Source organism: Staurois parvus, unplaced genomic scaffold, assembly GCF_062004578.1.
Source record: "Staurois parvus isolate SC_StPar_1 unplaced genomic scaffold, SC_StPar_1.0 ptg000209l, whole genome shotgun sequence".
NCBI lineage: Eukaryota > Metazoa > Chordata > Amphibia > Anura > Ranidae > Staurois > Staurois parvus.
Window position 1 is genome coordinate 9624493 of NW_028318005.1, and position 22170 is coordinate 9646662.

The following is a 22170-nucleotide window of genomic DNA, read 5'->3' on the forward strand; positions in this document are numbered from 1 at the left end:
GGTCGTGGAGTTGATCAGCTGCAGAGTGGAGGGGGGCAGGGTTAAGGTTGCGGAGGTTACGGCTGGTAGTAGTGTGACATTTGGAGGGGTAGGCGTTGGAGGACGAGGAGATAGAGAAGGTGATCAGGTTGTGATCAGAGAGAGGGAACGGGGTGTTAGTGAGGTTAGTGACTGATTGCAGAATGATTCCGAATGGGAGGGACTGGTTCATTATCAGTTGGTGCAATCTGATTGTTCTAATGCTAAAAGCGGCAGGGACTCTTCCTTTAGAGGAAATAAACCCATGGGGAGTATCATACCAAAACTGAAATTCCTATTGCAGGGGGTGCCTACAATTTGACCTAACTTAGTGCTGACTTCTGGGAAAATCAGAGAGCCAATTGTACATAGAGGAAATTAAATTTCAGAGGCCATTCTGTACACCAGCGGTATACAGATCTCCTCCAGATAGCCATATTGCATTGAATTTTACAGCAAATTACAGTAGCTCAAGATTGGAAAGAATTTTTAAGAACATGAAATTACAGCATGGCTTCTGTAGCAAATGTATAGCCTCTTTTTTTATGTACTAAATTTTTTTTCTGCTAGGACCATTATATAGAACACCAATTGAGTCTCTGCGCTGTATGAATATTACAATACTTATGTGGCTCTCCACCTCAGATCCCTATAGTATTGATAAAAGTGTGCATCTGTAGCGCTTACTGTTGTGTCATTCTGAGTGGTCAGTGAAAGTTTCATTTTGTGACTGCAGTTTATCCTATATCTGAACAGTAATGCAGTTTCAGTCACTTGCAACACTCCCTCGTTACAGGCAGCTGAAGGAAGGCAAGATGAAATACAGCAGAAGGGGCTTGCAGAGAAGAAAGAATTACAACTGAAGATTGAAGAGATGGAGGAGAAGGAGCAGGAACTCCAGGCAAAGATTGAGGCCTTACAGGCGGACAATGATTTCACCAATGAGCGTCTCACTGCGTTACAAGGTGAGCTCCAAGACTCCGCTTTCTGCTTTTGAATTTTTTTTTTTGTTTGGCATTTTTTTTTATTTTTGGAATTCTGCTTGCAGTACGCTTAGAACAGCTTCAGGAGAAAACACTTAAGGATCACAACAGTCTGGGTAAGTGCTATGTGTAGATAGGAACAAAATTGTTGGTGCTACATTAGGACCCTCTACGATACCTCAGTTTATAATTGAATTAATATTTGTTTTAAAAGGTTCATCAGTTGCTTGTTACCATTTTAAAATTGCTTTGAAAAATGGAATAGCACATCTTAACAGTGGATCCCAATGCCCCATCTGTGTGCTACTCTGTACCCCCCTTTATTAAGAAAACTAAATTGCCAAACAAAGATGCATTACATATTCACTACCTTTCTGGCACTGTCCCCTGCAGACTTACTGCTATGTGCATCATCACCGGTCCTCTTCCTTATTAAATGACTGCCAGCGCCATCCTGTCCACTTCTGTGTGCCCAGGCTGTCATGAACACAGCCCTAGGGGATGCATCATAACATCTGCCTGGGCTTAAAGTGTAATGTACAGAATGGTATTCATTCACACTTTATTATGTTAGCACCACTGTGTTCAGTGGTAAGGTCTGCCACTGCCAGAGGAGAAGAGGAAGTACCCATGACATAATGACTGACCTGAGGACTGCAGGAATTAGAGAATGTATAAAGAGAGGGAAAGGGGCTGGTTAGACACAAGCTGGAGCTGGGTGTTAGTCTTTTTTTCCTCTTGCTCATGTGGTGGGACAGGGGAGCTTCACAGCTGAAATATATAGCATACAGTACCTTACAGAGATAGATTTTGCTCAGAGTTCCTAGTCTTGATATTAAACAACCTAACAGTTTGTTGCATTTTGAAGCTTATAACAATTACAGGGGTTAGGGACTGTCTTACAGTTTTCTAGATTAACAAACCTAGTAAAGGACATCTGTGCTGAGCAAAATATGGAGGCTAGAGTTGCTGATTTCTTGTAAAAATGCCAGTTGCTATATATCAGAAGAAATTCAAGAAGTCGCTAGTAATGCACCTCTTGAATGCCGTCAAGGCTTGCTTCCCGAGTTCCTGGACACAAATCTGTCTGCCGTCCTTAAAACAATGGTTCACCAGGGTGAATGACATCCAAAAAATGGAAGGTCTTTCTACGGCCCTTGGAGGCAGATGCTCTGAGCAAACCCAAAAGTGTTTTAATTGGGAGGAATTCAAATGTAAACAAGAATTATGATAATTATGATATTATTACAGCTTTTTTAAAAATACTTTTTATTGAAATTAAGTAATTACAATAAAGAAATATCAAAGATTAAACTACAAAGGATAAAGCATTTCCAACCTTTACAACGTCTATATAATAAGTTAATGCATTTATATCCAGTCAACATACTTGTATAATAAAGGCTTATACAACCAGACCATTAATTGTAACTGTCACCCCAAATAGGATCTGACTAGGTCTAAGTAATTAGAAAACAGAAAAAAAGTTCATTGCAAGTGTTATTTAAAGAAAGCTACACTTTCTAATACAGCCTGCTGGCACATATGGAATAGATAAGGGATTAGTGTATGCCTAAATCCACATCAGTAAAATTAGTCTGTATATGCAGTAAAGCATGCCGGTTATACTCACTGTGAAACCGAAGGGGTTAAAATCTGCATGCTGTAAAAAAGGATCCTGTTTTCTATTGTCCTCTTCTTCTTTTACTGTCCCAAATTCATCTGCTTATAGTACAGAGCTCTAGGAGTCACTCTGCACATGCTCAGTTTAGTGTGTATTGCTGGAGAGGGTTTTTTTTTTTCCCTTCTTTAGAGGGTGCATGTGATCAGCACAGGGCCAGTCAGCACTGTCCAGACAGAGGGTCAGGAGTTATGCAGCCTCACAGGACAGTCAGAGCAGAATTGAAACTCCTAGAGGATTAACCAGTGTTCTGCCGGACACTGATAGAAGACACAAGCCTGCTATATACTGCTGATGAGTAAAGGTATTTAGCAGTTTATATTTACTAAAATAGTTGCACTAACATGTTCTGTGGGAAACCAGATAAAGTGTTACTAAACCCAGGACCCTGCATTCACTATAAGTCCTATTATACTACTTTACATGTTGACAAGCTTTAGGGTGGGAAACCCATATTCGCCATTGTTTCATAAATTTTGCTGTTTTAAATTCTTTTTTTAGCCAGCATCATTTCATATTGACATGGGAAATTTAATCTATTAATGATATTGGATACATTTGAAACTTCGGGTGATTTCCACTGGCCTAGTTAGTGTGAGTCTAGCAACAAATATTGCATGGGCCACTACTGTTCTGTGGTGTATAGGATACATTTCTAAACCCAAGCTCAGAATCGCCATGGTGAGTTATATATTCCCTATGAGTGATATAATTCTTATTACAGCTTTCACTTGTTCAGCCAATATTCGGACTCCATATACCTTTATGGAATACGACTACTGCTGTAGAGACTTGCTCATGGTTTCAATTCATGCTTGCTTTTTTTTATTTTTACAACACTACAATATATATTTAGACAAATGCTCATCATTGCAAGACACTTGGTTCATTGCCCTGTAATTTCCCTGATTACAAGGGAGAAATTTCTGAAAATGTTAGTTCCCCAAACGTCAGTGGCTTCTAACCTGAAACAATAAGTAGACCTGGTTTACTTTCTTTCCTCACCCGTGTATGAATTTTATTGCATACACCGATCAAACATAACATCAAATCATAACATTATGACCACTCACCTATAATTGAGTTAGTCTCCCATTTGCCACCAGAACAGCCCTGACCCATTGAGACATGTCCTCCACTAGACTTCTGAAGGTATGCTGTGATATCTGGCACCATGTTGTCAGTAGCAGATCGCTGCCTCCGCTGGCTTGCCTTCTTCCCATAATGCACCTTGGTGCTGTCTCTTTCCTAGGTAAGCTACATACACACATACCTGACCATCCACATAATGTGAAAGAAAACATGATTCATCAGACCACGCCACCTTCTTCCATTGCTCCGTGGTCCTTTTCTGATGCTCACATGTCCATATGTACATTGCAGGTTCTTTTGGCTGTGGACACGGGTCAACATGGGCAAACTGAGATGTTCTGTGTGTTTTTTCAGCAATTTGATCTACAGTAGCTCTTCTATTGGATCAGACTTCATGGGCAACCTTTGCTCCCCAATTGCATCAATGAACCTTGGTTGCCCATGACCCTATTGGCTGTTCACCAGTTTTCCTTCCTTGGACTCATTTTTCTAGGTCCTAACCACTGCAGATCGGGAGCATCCCACAAGAGCTGCATTTTTAGAGTTGCTCTGACCCAGTCATCTAGCCATTACAATTTGACCCTTGTCAAAGTCACTCAAATCCTTACACTTGCTATTTTCTTTTTCTGCTTTCTACACATAAACTTCAGGGATAGCTTGTTCACTTGCTGTCAAATATATCCCACACACTTTCAGGTGCCATTGTCACAAGCTGAACAATGCTATTTGCTTGTTAGTGATCATAATGTTATGGTTGGTCTGTGTAGATACACAGAACACCTTGTATTTTGTCAGCGCGTACAGGGTATTCTCTGCTTGGAGGTGGAGATCGACCTCACTTCTACACCTTGTCCAGTAAGAGAATGCCGTGTATTCATTTAAAAAAAAAAAAAAAAAAAAAATTGCAATGTGTTCTGTAAATGTGATAGGGCTGAGCAAGTGACCCGATGTGGTTACTATGCAAATGAAAAACTGCTTGGCACAGGACCTGGATGATCTCTATCACTGTAGCAGTACCAGCTAGTACAGTGATTTGCAGCTTCCATAGCAGTCTGAGATATGCATACTTGGTCCAAGCTGGACCAATGTATGCAAAAATATTCATAACACGAGTTCAGCTTTAAAGCTGAACTCTAAACCGATATAAAAGATTAATGCAACATTGTGTTCATTAATATATCAGTAAATGTATTTTTGTGTAAGTCGTTTAAGCACCTGAATTTGACTGGCCTCATCCAGTCCCTGTAAAGTGGAACTTAGACTGGGGGAGGGAGAAGCAGCACAAGGAGCCAATTAGCTGTGCTGCTGTGGTCATGTGCTGATAACACGCTAATCGTATGAAAGATCAGAGCTATAGAGATGAACTCCTTTTTACTGTCCAGTTGCACACAGAGGAACAAGACCTGTGAGTTTTTCTTAACTGCAGCAGACAAAAATCTGTTTTTCTGCCTTGATAGATAGGGCTGAGCTGTGTAACAAGCCTTTGTAAATTTCAGGACATTTAGCAGGTAAAATACTCTTAAATTTTTTTTTTTTGCCTGGAGTTCAGCTAAAAACAAAATCATAGAATATAAAAAAAGGAAACCACTTCTGTAGCAGCCTATTAGATTATCTTTATGTGCTGCTTTCATGTGAAAACTTTGCATCAGTGGTTAATCAGTCCCTTCACCATTGTCATATCAGTTTTTGGTAGGTGCCAGCAAGAATGACTGAAAAGCATCTTTTATTTCATGGGTACATTAGAGACAATATTCAGAGTTTGTAGCATTATCTGTTGCCATAACAAGGGGTTTCATTTTACAGTTGGGTTTCTGTTTACAATTTGGTAGAGTGGGTAAGGGGTAGAGTCGAGTAAAACTTATTAGCTGCAATTAAAGTAGAACTACACTGCACCTGAGCACCACAAACCAAAAACTATTTAATTAATTTTTAATATTCAAAGCAAACTCCTCCATTCACCCATGTTTCCATGCTTTATTTAATTGAGAAATCACTTTGAAATACACACCCTAGCACAGTGATGGCGAACCTTTTTGAGCCCGAGTGCCCAAACTGCAACCCAAAACCAACTTATTTCTTTCAAAGTGCCAACACTGCAATGAAACCTGAATATCGAGCTTTTGGTTTAGAAAAAACAACTCGTACAGTAGTGCAAACTAATTAACAATACAGGGATGACCAGAGACTGCGGACACAGTACAGGGATGACCAGAGACTGCGGACACAGTACAGGGATGACTAGAGACTGCGGACACAGTACAGGGATGACCAGAGACTGCGGACAGTACAGGGATGACCAGAACTGCAGACAGTACAGGGATGACCAGAGACTGCGGACACAGTACAGGGATGACCAGAGACTGCGGACACAGTACAGGGATGACCAGAGACTGCGGACACAGTACAGGGATGACCAGAGACTGCGGACACAGTACAGGAGATGACCAGAGACTGCGGACAGTACAGGGATGACCAGAGACTGCGGACAGTACAGGGATGACCAGAGACTGCGGACAGTACAGGGATGACCAGAGACTGCGGACAGTACAGGGATGACCAGAGACTGCGGACAGTACAGGGATGACCAGAGACTGCGGACAGTACAGGGATGACCAGAGACTGCGGACAGTACAGGGATGACCAGAGACTGCGGACAGTACAGGGATGACCAGAGACTGCGGACAGTACAGGGATGACCAGAGACTGCGGACAGTACAGGGATGACCAGAGACTGCGGACACAGTACAGGAGATGACCAGAGACTGCGGACAGTACAGGGATGACCAGAGACTGCGGACACAGTACAGGAATGACCAGAGACTGCGGACACAGTACAGGGATGACCAGAGACTGCAGACACAGTACAGGGATGACCAGAGACTGCAGACACAGTACAGGGATGACCAGAGACTGCAGACACAGTACAGGGATGACCAGAGACTGCAGACACAGTACAGGGATGACCAGAGACTGCAGACACAGTACAGGGATGACCAGAGACTGCAGACACAGTACAGGGATGACCAGAGACTGCAGACACAGTACAGGGATGACCAGAGACTGCAGACACAGTACAGGGATGACCAGAGACTGCAGACACAGTACAGGGATGACCAGAGACTGCGGACAGCACAGGGATGACCAGAGACTGCGGACAGCACAGGGATGACCAGAGACTGCGGACAGCACAGGGATGACCAGAGACTGCGGACAGCACAGGGATGACCAGAGACTGCGGACAGCACAGGGATGACCAGAGACTGCGGACAGTACAGGGGATGACTGCTGACCTTTGGGGAGGGAGGGGGAGCGGGTACCTGAATTTGACAGGTACCCGCTCTTACTTCCGCAGAGTTTTTTTTTTTATCTTACCTGTTCCTCGATCCAGCCGCGCGCTGTCTTCCCGGCTTCTGTAGTGTGGGCGCTCGTCGGACAGCCGGATGCCCAGTGCGCATGCGCGAGAAGCGCTGCGCTTTGTGATTGGTCCGGCGGCTTCTGGGATCTGTCATGTGTCCCAGGTACCGCCTTACCATTCACAAAGAGCACTGCTTCTTGTGCATGCGCACTTGGGACCCGGCTGTCACGCACACTACAGCCGGGAAGACAGTGCGCCGCTGGATTCTCCTGGCGTGCCCACAGATAAGGCTCGGCGTGCCGGCTGTGGCACGCGTGCCACGGGTTCGCCATCACTGCCCTAGCACTTCTGGCTGTGGCCATTTTGAATAAGGGCGGTAGCATTTCCTTCCTGGAATCCATCTTCCCTTAGCTTAGCCATGCAGGCAGGAAGGTGTGTTTAGCTAAATAAACTCTTCTGCCCCTTCTGAAGACTCCTAAGATGTATGACATCATTTGCCTAGGCATGGTAACCCGGAAGTAGCTGAAGAAATATGTAAAAGAAGGAAAAAAAAAAAGCTTAAAACATGTAAATATAATGTAATTTCCTATCCATTTACTAATTCTAGCAGCATAACCATTAAAAAAAAAAAAAAAATAAAAAAATCTTTAGGTCAGGGTACATCTGCCCTTCTGTTTGCTGTGCACGAGCTCTAACACCAGGCACCACGAGATGACTGCTATTACTTTTATTGGAGCATTTTTTTGTGTGCTCTTCAGGAAACTGATGATATTTTGTTACTGAGGGCTTGACTTTACAGACTACCTTGTAAATTCTGTCTATTAAAGTGGAACTAAAGTTCTCCTGTTACATACTGTGAGCAGGCAGGGTTGTTTGTAGAAGAGACATGCAGTGTTATTTCTGCAGTAAAATACACTTACCTTCTTGCTCACATTAATTACCGTCTTGTAAACTGTGCTGTATGTGCGCTGCTCAGCTTGCAGCAGCTGGTCCAATCCATATGTGCTGGAATGACTAGCTCCTGTGCATGCCACGCTGACCATTGAAGACTGCTGAAAACCGGCATGCAGGAGAACATGACGAGGGACAATTGTAAAGGCTTGAGTATTGATATCTTCTGCTTTAAGATCACCCTTGTTTTCCACAAGTAAACCTTCTATTGGACAGGAGCATAGCATAGGACTGGGCTTCGCCTTAACTCCAGTGAGATCACACTCTAATAAAGTGGCACATTTCACCTGAAAGCAAAGAAGGTTTGTGACCCATTAAAACCACAACCTATTGTGATGTCTCTTTACAAGCCCTGTGCTTTTTAAATTGTGCGAAGTAAACAATCTAAAGTACACCTAGCTCATCGGATACTTGGTTATTGTTTTTTTTGTTTTTTTTCTCTCTCTTTTTCTGAATGCAGCAAATCAAGTTACTAGGGGTTGCTGTACTTTCGACCCAAATTTTTTAATCTTTGTAGCAACATAGAACAAAAACCGTGTTGCATGCACATCTACACTCATTTACTTGAATGAAGATGTTGGGTTAAGTGAGGACACTGTTTCCTGAAAACATCTGGAAAACTGAGACTGGATTTTTTTTTTTCCATGTTTACACATTGATGTGAAGATTGATGAGTTTGTGATGTCTTGCTATGGCCTTATTTTTTGCAGCTGTTCTATAACAGGAGGCGATAGGTTGTGCTTGTATACTTTTAAAATGGTTCTTTTGCTTACAGACCTGCTGGGACTGATTTATGGAATGTAAGAAAATATGTGGTGCCAGATTCCTTATTTAATTCTCTCACCTACTGAAACCTGGAATCTACTTGCTGTAGGCAGTGTCTTTCCTTTTCAGTTTTCGAGTTCTCATCAATCAGTCCTTTTGCTGTGTTCACACATTTGCTGTAAGGCCTCGTGCACACTGGATGATGTTTGCAGCTGCTCCTAGGGGCGTCTTGAGTTCATTATTTTTTTTTTCCTCCCCTGCATGTTGGCCTGTGTGTCCATATGTACACATAGGCTTTTAGAGGAGTTTAAAGGCAGGAAAAAACCCACTGCCAGTGCATCCAGGAGCAATGGCGCTTTGGCTGAAAAAATGTTTGATAAGTCTAAACGCTCATTAATTCTAGGTGCGTTTAGTTCTTGAGCGTTAATTTCAATGGCCTGAATTAATTATTAGTTTGGCCAGTGAAATAAAGAGGATCCCCAAAATAAAGTCAGCAGCTACAAATACTGTAAATGCTCACTTGATAAGCACACTTACCTGTCCCAATACCGTTGTCACCTGGGCTTGTTCTTCCCCTGGCATTACTAGTAAGGAAAACCGGAAGTGAAGCCTTGCGGCTTCATGGACAGTTTCCTACTGCGCATGTGCAAGTTGTGCTGTGCCTTGTGATTGGTTCCATAGTCTTCTAGGACCTGCGAAGTGTCCCAGAAGACTTAAGGGGAAAGGAGGGGGGCCAAACTTCTGGCTCAGTTCACCATGGTGAACTGAACCAGATGTGGGAACGGTACCTATCAAAATCAGGGACACAAACACTTGACGTGGATAACGTGTTACACACTTTTACAAGCACCAAGCGGTTTTTCTGCCATAATGCCCCTCTTTGGAGGAGGGATATCTAGGCGAGCTAGAAAAATGTTCAGCATCCATGAGGCCTAATTGTTAAACTTGGAAGTGCCCTTTGCATAGTATGGGAGGAGTGTAGCTTATGTTGCTATATCGAAGCTGATATTTCCTTTTTTTTTTTTTTTTTTTAATTTTATTTTGAGGCAGATAAAATGGTTTTGGGCAAATTCTATCCTTATTTCATGTAGAGTAGAAGCTATAGCAAAACTTTTTTTTTTTTTTTAGTTCATATTGGCTAGAGCAAGAGAGGGTTATAACCCTTTGTCAGATTTCTTCTTCTTTTTTTTTTTTTCTCTTTCTCAGTCCCATTTTGGAGATTTACCCTCACTTCCTGTCCCAGACAGGAAGGGAGAAGAAATCCCTGCAAATTAATGGAATCCCTTGGGGACCTTCAGGTCACCAGAACTAGTGTCTCCATTGTAAGATTTCCCTTTTATTACTTTTCTGTGGATAACCCAAACTTTTGTATTTTCTTTTGCTTCACTTTCAATGCTAATGGTAAAGAGGACAAATGGAGAGGGTGGATCTCCTTAACAGGGCACAGACAGCAGTAAAAGCCTGACAGATGTTCTAATCCCTCTCCACCCCATCAAAAACAAAAAAAGCTTTGCCTTAAATTCTACTTTAAAAAAAGGCAAAATAGTCTGCAATCTAATTTTACTGACAGATTTTTCTGTAACTTTTTGCTATGAAGACATGACAGATTAACTATGACTTGTGCACTAGTCCCTGCCTCTGAAAAATGCTCTGAAATAGACAATATGGTAAAAAGTTTGTGGACACCCCTCTGAATTGAATGTTTGAGTTGAGGTTCCAGTGAAGGATACTATTAAGGTGATAGCTTAGTAAGACATTTTAAAGCGGTGTGCCAGTCTCCCTTAAAAAAAATAAGTCTGCACCTACAAATACTGTAGTTGACTTTTTTAAGAAAACAGCCACTCACCTGTCCCTCGGTCCAGTGGTGTGCTCACCGCAGGCGAGCTTACTGTCCATCCTCTGTCCACTGCGCCAGCATCTTCAGTATGGGCACAGCTTGTGGCTTCCCAGCCGGGAGAACTTCTGCTTTTGAATGTCTATGCGTTTGGAGTGGGAGTGGGTACCTGTCAGAATCTGGTACCTGCTCCCCAAAGGTGCCAATCCTTAACAGGGAGTGAGGGACAAGCCCTTAAAGTGTAACTTCCCTTTTCAGGTGCAGCTCCGCTTTAAACAAATGAACACTTTAAACCTTATGGCAACAGTTTGGGGAAGAACCTTTTTCTGTTCCAACACAACCGTGCCCTTGTGCACAGAACCAGCATGAAAAAGACCTGGCTTGTTGTGAAGGAAGTAGTGGCCTGCACAGATCCTATCCTTAACTCTGTTGAATGGTGATTGCAAGCCAGATCTTCACATCCTGCATTAGTAAGTGATATCACAAATGTGCTTAATGCTGAATGGGCGCAGATTTCCAAACATGCTCCAAAATTTGTGAAGGCTGTAAAGTGGTTGGGGCAACTGTATATAAATGTCGATGGTTTTGCAATGTGTTGACCAACAAGCTGATATTGGTGTGAAGACCAGGTGTCCACAAACGTTGTACTACATAGTGTACTGTACATACAGTCCTGATCCTACAGGATTTTTTTTTTTTCTGAAAACCTGCCCTATTAGGCTTCATGTACATGAGCCGCTCCTAAACTCGAGTTTTTAAGCTTTTGGCATTTTTTTTGCCAATGCTCCTAAACTCAACTCCTCAAAAGACTGTGTTTCCATGTACACATAGGCTTTTAGCAGTGTTTAGGAGCTGCCACGTTTAGGTGAGGTTAAACCTCCCTCTCCTGAACGTGGAAGAATCGCATTCAGGATGGGAACGTTCTGACCGCGGGAGAATGAAAAATTGTGCCGCAAACGCTGTACTGCTTTTACCGCAATTGAGTTTTACTGTGGTCAGGGTAGGCTCATGTACATGAAGCTTTATACTACCGGTACCTTTTTTTTTTTTTTTTTCCCCTTCCCCAGAGGTTGAAGGTACAAATAGTTTATATTGAAATTACTGTTAACTCCCCTCTCCTCCCCAGTTCTCTTTAAGTGTCTTTGAACTACATTATACATTCAGGAGACTAAAGAAACTATTTTTATCGCTGGGAAAAAAAGTGTAGTACATAATCAGTTTCAGCAGATGGCACTGTTGTAATGCATTAAGTTTGATTCTCTTACACCAGGAATATTGCTTGTGATATGCTTAAAAAATGTGTATTGCTTGACTTGATGGAAATTAATCAACTTTTGTGATCACAGGCATTCAAGTTGATGACTTCATACCTAAAATCAATGGCAATGCAGATAAAGGTATGTGCTGCTTGCATATATTTCTTTTAACACATTAACATTTTTCCCATTTCAAAAATTCATTAACAATTGGATGACATACAGAGTTAATCCACCGTTCATGTACCTTAGTTTACTAATGGGATCCTAGTGTTTCCCTATATTCGCAGTGCAGTATGGAAGTAATTGCATTTGTTAAATGGAGTTTACCTGCATACAGAGAGGGTGTTTTTGTGAGTTGAAGTGATATCCCCCCCCCCTCCCCCCGCAAGACCACTCTGATCTAGTAACTCCACCAACTCATGAGAAGTGCGCTTTGGCCATTCTAGTCACCTTCTGTGTAGATAAACTGCACGCCCAGAATTAGCCTGAGCAAAACTGGAAATATCTGACTACAGTGGTTGGACCTTTTGTACCACATTTTCTGGCCATGAATACACCCCTTCACTATCTTTTAATGTGCTGTAATGTGTAATAAATGTAAAGTGGTCTCTAGTTAGAGAAAAATGGAAAAATGAGTACAATTAATAAATCAGCTCCGGAGAGCTGCAATACTCTCCTTTTTTGGCATTTTTCATCATATTTATCCCACTTCTTGTGAGCCCAGGGTGTCGAAGGCCTGCCCCCTGGGGGTACCCCATTAAGAGAAGCATAGGATTACAAAAATAAATTGTACTCTGGACTAGTTGGATGCAGCATCGATCTGTATTATAGTTTTCTTTCATCTGCATTTTATGTAGTTCACAGCAGCTTGGATACCAGAACGGTGTTGGCTTGTTGCTATGTTGCCCTCTCCCATTTTCAGTATTTTGGGACATCCCTATTGTAATGGTGATGAGGATACCCTGTGTACTGGGATGTATGATAAAGAAAATGGGATTGTTTTTGTTTACCTGTAAGATCCTTTTCTTGGAGTACATCTCATGACATAGGGACCCCACTCATCTTCAGCTAAATTCAGTCAGAATTCTATAGAACAGCTCGGGAGATCACCACACCAATGACACTTGTATTTGTTTGGTGATCTGTCATTTTTTTTTCTTTCATTCAACCTCCTGGCTGAAAAAAATCAATGTGTACTCTCAGCTATCCTTTGTGGTTCATGGCTTGCTACAAATACCAAAGCCATGTTTATTTGGGAGGGGTTATGTCTAGGAGGGGTTTTCTTGTCTTTTTGCCAGTTTCCAATCACCTGAAGGTTGCAGCATAAAGGAGGTGGAAAAACCATGTGTCCTGTAATGTACTCAAAGAAAAGGACTTTACCGGTGAGCCAAAAATTCAAATATTTACCACTGGGGCAGACCAATATTAGTCAGTGTAGGCAACGGACAGGACCGGGCAAGTTCCGGCACTACCTGAAAGTGGTGAAGTTTGTCAGAACTGCTTGGCATTCAGTCCTATCAGATTTGCTAAACAGTAAGTGACATGAGTGTGTTGGCCTCCTGCTCGTCAGCTGTGCTTAAATGAAAAACCAGAAACCTTTTCTTAATGCAGGCCATAGACTGTTCGAAAATCGGCCGATTTTTCATCCGTAAAATGAAACATCGTTTGTTCTGAATTCCAATGTTGCCACCAATGATTTCGAAAATCGGTAATTTTTCATGAATTTTCCAGCATGACCGCTAAAATGAGGAGGAACTACGAAAATCGGCCGATTCCATTGCCCCACTAACAGTGCGAAAATCGGCCGATTATTCTTTCGGCTGAAAAATTGGCTGATTTTTCAAACTGTCTAGGGCCTGCATAAGGCTGTCTGTGGCTTTATGCCTTTGGAAAGATCATTGAAATGACCATGCTTTTGCAGCAACTTTTTTTTATAGTGCAGCATTTAGCCATGTTTTCTGAATTTTGAAATCTATTTGCTTTAGATAAGTAAAAATAGTAAGATTGCATTGTTAAATCAATGGTTCTTTGTGCAACGCACCTTTTTATTTATTAGCTGACAATGTTTGCCAAAAATTCTCTCTCACATCTTTAGATTTATTTTTATACATCCAGATTACTCAGTGAAAAGGTCTTACCATTACTATTTCTGGAATGCTTGCTTGTGGCTTTATCTAATTGTCCTCTGGTCTCAGGATGAGATTGCAGTACGCATTATGGGATGTCTTGAATGTTCAGGGCTCAGGCACCTCAGAGTGGCAGCAGATGGTTTGGAGCCATGTTGTGATTTTGGCAGAGACCTTCTGATCAGAATCCAAAGAACACAGCGTTAATGTGTTAGAAACCTAATCATGTAAACTACAGCACCTCTCCACTCAAGATCAAAACTCAATAGGAATGTGGCTTTAGTAAAACTGCAAAATACAGCAAAAGCAATATTTAAATTTACTATACCCATATTTTAAAGTGATTGTAAAGGCAGAAGGTGTTTACCTTACTGCATTCTATGCAGCAAGATAAAACAAACCACCTGCATTCAGCTTCCCCCACAGCCCCCTAAATACATATCTGAGTCTCATCTAGATCCAGTGATGTGCATGAGAGCGGAGTCTCTCTTGGCTCTCTCTCTCCTTATTGGCTCCCGCTGCTGCCAGTCAGAGTTAGTGGCATGGCCGGTCTCCGCTTTTTGCATTTTATGGACACACAGAGCAGGGCTCGGGAGTGAGCACACACAAATGCCCCATAGCAGGATACGGGCTTTGGATATTCATAATTTATGATTATAGGCTGCTACCGTCAGGTGGTAGGACACACCCCTCTTGGTGGTACCCCTCTAACTGTATCCCACTCTGTGAGATCACAATTTTTTTGTTAGTAACCTGTTAATTTGTCATTTATGGAGAGATTTCTTAACTAGTTCTTTACTTTGATTTCTTCAACTCTTAGCTGCCTTTTACTATAACAATATAAGCACTGCATCTGGATCTTTTTTTTTTTTAAGCTGGCCCTTGTGAATGAGAGTTGAAATCTTTAAAATCATTTTTTCCTGTTTTTACATATCAAGACCAAATAATCTTAACAGAATTGTCTTTTATGTAAGCACAATCCTGCCCCATTACAATTCAAACCTAGATATGGAAGATTTTACATTTGTAACTGATTGTGCAGAGCTATAGCAGCAGCTATAGATTCTGCAAGAGCTTCAGGGATCTGGAGACTATAATACTTCTGACCCAGTGTGAACTGTCAGCGCTCACAGCTGCTACTGTAAATCTGAGTTCAAGTCAAGGGTGGTTTTTAAGTGGACTGTAAAAAGCAGCTTACCCTAGTGAATGAAAAGTGACTTGCACAGATAATCATGATGAAAGCAAGCTAGTGCAAGTATGGATACCTTTCTTGTCTATTGCCAATGTGTATTTTGGAAGCGTAAAAGTGTGTATGTATTTCCTTAATCTAAATGCAGAATGCCTAGACTTTTTGACTGACTTAAGGAACTTAATATCTTGGCTGGTCAGGAAATTCTCTTGTATGTATTGAACTATATGTCACACGATTTGTTTGATGTGGCCTAAAAAGTACCCACGTTAACAGTACTATTTTTGTGCATGCACATTGTAGTGCCGACAAGTTTTTTTTTTTTTTTTTTTTTTTAAAGAAGTACAGCCAAAGCTCATTTAGCTGTACTTCTCCCGTGGATCACAGAAGTGCAGTTTGTTCTTCACTCCTATGACCCATTCTCAGCCGACAGCGTTCTAACGTTTGCTGCTGGCTGTCATCACTCAACTAGTCCAGGCTGAAGAAAGATCCCGCCCATATGGTCAGCATCCACCCAGGAGCCTGGACTGGCACAGGGCTCAGCTTCTCAGCAATCTGCTAAGAGACTGAGCTAGCCACTCCTGCCCCCTCCACCGCCCAGTGCTTCAGTGACTGCAGGGGGGAGGAGCAGTCATCGGTTATCACTCTCTGCTCAGTGTGGCAGGGAGAACTGAGCGATCAGCAGTGTCTGATCGCTCAGTTCTCACCCTTAGAGCCAGCAGGGGACAGATGCAACATCGGATCGATGCTGCATCCACCTGGGTAAGTATAATTAAAAAAATAAAAATAACACCCCTAAACTGCTCTTTAAACACATTACTTATACTTACCTGAGTCCTCACTCGAACCAGTGCTGTGGCTGTCTGCAGCGGCTCTCTTCCTCTTACTTCCTGGTCTCACAGGCTTTGCTGAAACAGCCGCAGCCAATGGCTCTCGCTGCTGTCAGTCAAATCATGTGACAGGGAGGTGGGGGTGAGCAGTGTTGCCTGTATCTATAGATGTAGGAAGTGCAGCTTAGGATTGAGCCCGCAGGTGTGTCACGATAGGATGCAGCTTCCTATGGTGGCAGGAGAGAGAGAAAAAGGCACCACTCAAGTCTCCCGTATGTGAAGGATGGCCTCAGCTGTCACGCCGCCCACACCCTCTGCCACGTTTCGCCCCGCCTTCTGAGGCTTGATCAGTGGATTCATTTTCTCTGATCAAGCCCTGGTTGATGGGGCGAAACGCTGCAGAGTGTGTGGCCATCGTGACAGTTGAGGCCATCCTTCACATACGGGAGGCTTGAGCGGTGCCCTTTTCTCTTTCCAACAAAATCTGGATCTGAATGTGGACTCCGCTCCCCTGCTATGCCAGTGACGTAACTATTTAGACTATAGGGCTTATGAGTGGTGCTAAGATTTTCTACATTCCTATGGCGGCACACTGAGAAGAGGAGCCAGGAGCTCCAACAGCGGACCTGAGAAGAAGAGGTTCAGTGCCGTTGTGTCCAATTTCATTGCACAGAGCAGGCAAGTATAAACCTGTTTGTGTCCTTTTTTTTATTTTTGTTAAACAATTACTTTAAAGCATATCTAAACATTAAAACAAAAATGTAATAAATTACAGCTTAACAGTCATTAGATGAGGCACCTGCACTAGTTGGCTTTTTTTTAATCATCTTGCCTTCAGCAAGCTTTTAGAAAGTATTTGCAGAGCTTTCAGCATGCTTTGTTTAAGCATTTAAAGTACCAATCCGCTCCAGTTTGCAAATGCTGAACACAGATCCTAACAGGAGTGCTGATTGTCACTTTAAATGAGCTTATAGCAGGCTTCAGCACTACTTGTTGAAAGCTTGTTTGTATTTCAATGGTTTTTATTAATTTATAACAATTACCACAGGAGCAACAAATCACGCCCACGCAGGGGCTATCAATTGCACATAGAGGAACTAGAAATTAGAGAAATCCGTGCTCTAACACCAACAGGGCAAAAGATATGCCCACGCAGGGGCCAACAATGGCACTTAAATAACAAAACATAAATAGAACACTGATAATAACTCACACTAAAGGCAGCTATTCACTGCCACGCCAAAGCAAACAGAGAAAAAAAGGGGGGCAAGGAAGGAGAAGTACAAAAGAAAAAAGGATAGCCAAACCAAGAGCAGGGATCCAAGAACGCCAAAGCCGAACAGCATCACATCCCCAGGCTAGGTGGGGGGAAGCGTGGGAAAGGTATATTGCAACCACTGCTCCCATATTTTCAAGAATTTACATTGGGAGTCGTTACAGATGCTCAACATCTGTTCATTGAGCATCATAGCGGTCATACGGTCCCGCACCCCCTGAAGAGGGACAAACGGGCTCTTCCAGGCCTGAGCAATTGTTCTAGAGGCCGACAAAAACAAATAGGAAGCCAGCTTCTGCTGGTGAGCCAAGAGGCCCGGTATGGGACAATGAAGCAAAGCATACCGAGCATCCCGTCGTATAGAAAGATGGAACAAGGTGAAAAGGAGGCCAAACACATGAGACCAAAAACGAAGCAGCCTCGGGCATGACCACCAGATATGCAATACATCACCACGATGGCCACAAAAGCATCGATCCCAAAAGCATCGATCACTGCAGGCAGGGTTCGCCTGTGCCAAACGAGCCGGAACCCAATACCAACCAAACACCTTGTAGGCCGCCTCCAGCGTGGTCGTATTAAAAGAGCATTTAGCTATAAGTGACCAGGCCCTATTCCAGAAAGCTTGTTTAAAGTAACAATCACCACTCCCTTTAATATCTGTGTATAACATTTCCAGACTGGAGCTGAAGGGTGCTTTAAAAACTTAGAGAAAGCTGCTCAAAGCTTGCTGAAAGTTTCATAAAAGCTTACTGTTCACACTGCTTATATACAAGTTGAAGCCCTTGTGAAACAGGCCTACCTGTCCTAGCATGACTACACTTGTTTAGCATACTGTATCTGGACAACAAAACAAGATAAGACTATGGAACCCCCTTTTTTGTTTTTTTGTTTTTTGTGTGTGTGTGTAACATAGAGGGATGTAGTTACCTAGTTTACCTGAGAACATGTAATTTGATGGGAGTGAACACATTAATGTATCATCTTACGATACAGTATAATGGGCTAGATCAACAGGTAAAAGGTATTTTTTTTTAATTTATCAAATGGATATAACACACCACTTAGTCCATTTGGAGTAAATTTTCCATTTTTGTGTGTAGACACTCTTTAATCTTCAGATCAGCCTCTGTGCTATTGTGAAGCCCTATTGAATCCTAAATGCTAGCTGTTTACAGGGCCTACATATCTTAGTGTTGAGACTTAACTTCTCCTGCTGCTAATCCCTTTCCCCTGGAACATATCTTGGTCACTGTAGCTCTGTCATTTGACAGTTAAATTATGGTAGCCAAAGACTTTGTGTCAAATTGGCCAGAGTCCAGGCTTGTTTCCAGCCTGGACCTAGGGTACAAGTGGGCTCCATAATAGCACAAGTTGATTTGTACATTAAAGCCGGTCCATGTGCAGTATTGCTATGAGAGATATAGGTTTAGAATGAATGTCTGCATAAAATCCAGGAAATGTCAGGAGCCAGTAAGAATAAAAATAACACGCTTAATACAAAGTAAAGACGAAACCTTTTCCTATAGGGCAGGGACTGATGTGAAAGTACAATATATGTGTAAAGCACTGTGTAATTTGAGGACGCTATATAAGTACCTGTAATAAATAAAAGATAGCCACCTTGAGAAGCCTTGCCTCTCTGTTTCCCTGATTTGCTAAACCTGATGACTTGTGTTTTGGTCTGTTTACACAGAAGTGAAACCTAGACTTAAGCCAAATTATTTTTTGTTTTGTACATTGTGTGTGTTTGGGGGGGGGGGGTGTTTAGAACCCGTCTCTGAGGTTCTTATCACTTTGTGATTTAATTTTCTGGTAATCAATGTACCTTTCATTTCTTGACCTGCTGTCCCCATAGGCTGTCTGAGGAAAAAGGAAGTAAGGTAAAATATCTCCAAAAGGGTTCAAGGACAACAGTTACAAAAATTGACAGTATTTCCTTTCTCCAGGTCTCTCCAAAACTACAAAGGAAGCAAAATTGGTTTTCTTGGAGTCATTTGAGGGACACAAAGTCTTTCACATTTGTGTTATACTGCTACCTGCAGGACGATTGGACACTGGCACTTAAATAAAAAAAAAATGTAGACCAGGATTACCCCTCCTAATACTAGCATGCCTCAGCTTTGTAGCAAATGGTATTAAAAAAATAAAAAGACATAAATGAATACATGCCCAAAACACGGACCTATGATGAGCCCAAATTGTAGTCGCTCATAATGAAAGAATTCACAGCCTGAACAGTCTTCCAGGAGAAGTAGATAATGTCAGAGAGCTGGGGCTGAACATAGGCACCTTTGCTGGGTAAAGGAAGATTAGTGCCACCCCAAGTCAGAAGACGGCCCTAGGTCTCAACTTACCCGATCCCATTATAGGTCTGAAAACACACAAAGAATCTAGGTCAGCATGGACAAATAGGGTAAGCTACATGGAAACCAGACCCCCTCCCCCCCAATACAAGAAATAAGCCAGCAATAAGGTGGACCTCTGCATCAAGAATTGGCAGTTGACACTTGATAAAGCTGAGGACAAAATTCAACTCCCACCTACCTGCAAGTAGTTTAAACCTCCCTGTATTGAAAACCTAAGGGAAACCTTGCTCAAATATGCTGCCTATCCTTAAGCCTCAAGAGTCACATGTCCGTAGATGCTCTTCACTCCCTGAATCTAGCGCTAGGTCAGAGTCCATGGAGCAACAGTCAGTAGTCTTAATAAGATAGCAAATAGCATTTCTCTGTGTTAAACAAGCGCAAGATTGATTGCTTTGCAGGCTCAAGAGGAAGGGTTTCCTGGCAAACAAGAAGGAAAATCCTACACTTGTGTAGATCCCACAATCATCAGTGAATTTCCTGACACTGCCAGAGGAAAGATACCTGAACCAGAAAGCTGACCTGTTAAGCATCCGTTGGCCCAGGGTATCATGGGGCCCCCATCCAACATCCTATACTGCAGTCTGGTATATGGATGGCTTTCCCGTATCCAGAAGCAATCAGATAGGAAAACTTGACCCCAATATGCCTCACTTGAGATGGGTACAGTGGACAGGATTAGAACTCAAAATTCTTTCCAAGTCAGGATACAAACTACTCGTCTTAACAAGCTCTTCTGTTCGTCCTTAATGGCAGTGGCATGCCAGGGTGGTGACATTGTCCAGCTGCATCCTTATCAGGAAATCTACCCCTGGTCATGATCCTAGAATGTAGGAGGGACCATATTTTCTTAAACTCCTGGATGTAGACTGGGTAGATGAGAATTCTCAGATGACAAGAAGGTCATATTCCAGAAGGTGAGAAGAGAATACTGGGGCCAACACTAGCACAGTTGCCATGGAAAAAAGATTATGGGTTCATGGGTGAGAATGCAGAATCAGATTGCTGGAAAAATACTCATTTGTAGGTACGCGCCCGTGCCCTAGCTGACTACAGAGGCTAGACTGTGTCTCTGGAGAGGGAAAGGAATGATAGCCACCATACAAAATGTGGTCCGATGGCCAGAGGTGACCAAGACATTAGAAGCAGCCCAGTGATTGGCGTTTCACATGACTGCTTTGCAAAAGAATCTGAGTGACCGCAGAAAAAAAAACAAATGGTCCATCGAGCCTGCCTGTGTGTGGGAAAAAAAAAAAAATACAGTTCTCAAAAGTTTGCATACCCTGGCAGAAATTGTGAAATTTTAGCATTGATATTGAAAATATAACTGATCATGCCAAATACTGCTCTTTTATTGAAGGATGATGATCACATGAAGCTATTTATTATCAAATAGTTGTTTGGCTCCTTTTTAAATCATAATAACAGAAATCACCCAAATGGCCATGATCAAAAGTTTACATACCCTGGAATGTTTGGCCTTGGTACAGACACACAAGGTGACACACGGGTTAAAATGCTCATTAGAGGTTAATGTCCCACATCTGTGGCTTTTTAAATTGCAATTAGTGTCAGTGTATAAATAGTCAATGAGTTTGTTAGCTCTTACGTGGAAGCACTGACTAGGCTAGATACTGAGCCAAGGGGATTAGAAAGAACTGTCAAAAGTCCTGCGTAACAAGGTAATGGAACTTTATAAAGATGGAAAAGGACACAAAAAGATGTCCAAAGCCTTGAATATGCCAGTCATCACTTCCACGAAGTAGAAAATTCAGGTACCTCTTGATACCAAGCCAAGTACAGGTAGACCAAGAAAGATTACAGCCACAACTGACAGAAGAATTGTTCAGGATACAAAGGGAAACCCATAGGTAACCACAAGAAAAATACAGACTGCTCTGGAAAAAGACAGTGTAGTTGTTTTGAAGGAGCACAATATGATGACAATTGAACAAAAATTAGCTGCATGGTCGAGGTGCCAGAAAGAAGCCATTACTGTATCAATGACACAAAAAGGCCTGGTTAGGCATGTCAAGGTGTTGTCAAGCATATTGTAACCAGGCTTTTTTGTGGCATTGATGCAGTAAAAGCATCTTTCTGGCACCTCGACCAAATAGCTCATTTTTGTTCAACTATCACCCTATTGTACTCCTTAAATACAACCACACCATCTTTTTCCAGAGCAGCCTGTATTTCTTCTGTGGTTGCCTATGGGTTTTTGTTTGAATCCCAGACAATTCTTCTTTCAGTTATGGCTGCAATCTTTCTTGGTCTTCCTGACCTTGGCTTGGTATCAAGAGATCCCCAAACTTTCCACTTCTTAACAGGTGATATAACAGTACTGATTGGCATATTCAAGGCTTTGGACATCTTTTTATGTCCTCTTCCATCTTTATAAAGTTCCATTACCTTGTTATGCAGGACTTTTGACAGTTCTTTTCTAAT

The 22170-nt window shown here is 42.3% G+C and overlaps 1 protein-coding gene across 6 annotated transcripts in view; it reads left to right on the forward strand.

Moving 5' to 3' along the window:
* SLMAP (sarcolemma associated protein) overlaps nucleotides 1-22170 on the forward strand; it is a 239621-nt gene that overhangs the window by 167238 nt on the left and 50213 nt on the right. For 3 of the 6 annotated variants that reach the window (XM_089678751.1, XM_089678750.1, XM_089678753.1), the window contains exons 10-12: nucleotides 815-983; nucleotides 1067-1117; nucleotides 12026-12076. In XM_089678751.1, the coding sequence (XP_089534877.1) occupies nucleotides 815-983; nucleotides 1067-1117; nucleotides 12026-12076 (271 nt within the window). The remainder of the gene's footprint in view (nucleotides 1-814; nucleotides 984-1066; nucleotides 1118-12025; nucleotides 12077-22170) is intronic. The other 3 variants (XM_089678755.1, XM_089678752.1, XM_089678754.1) reach the window with 1 other exon arrangement.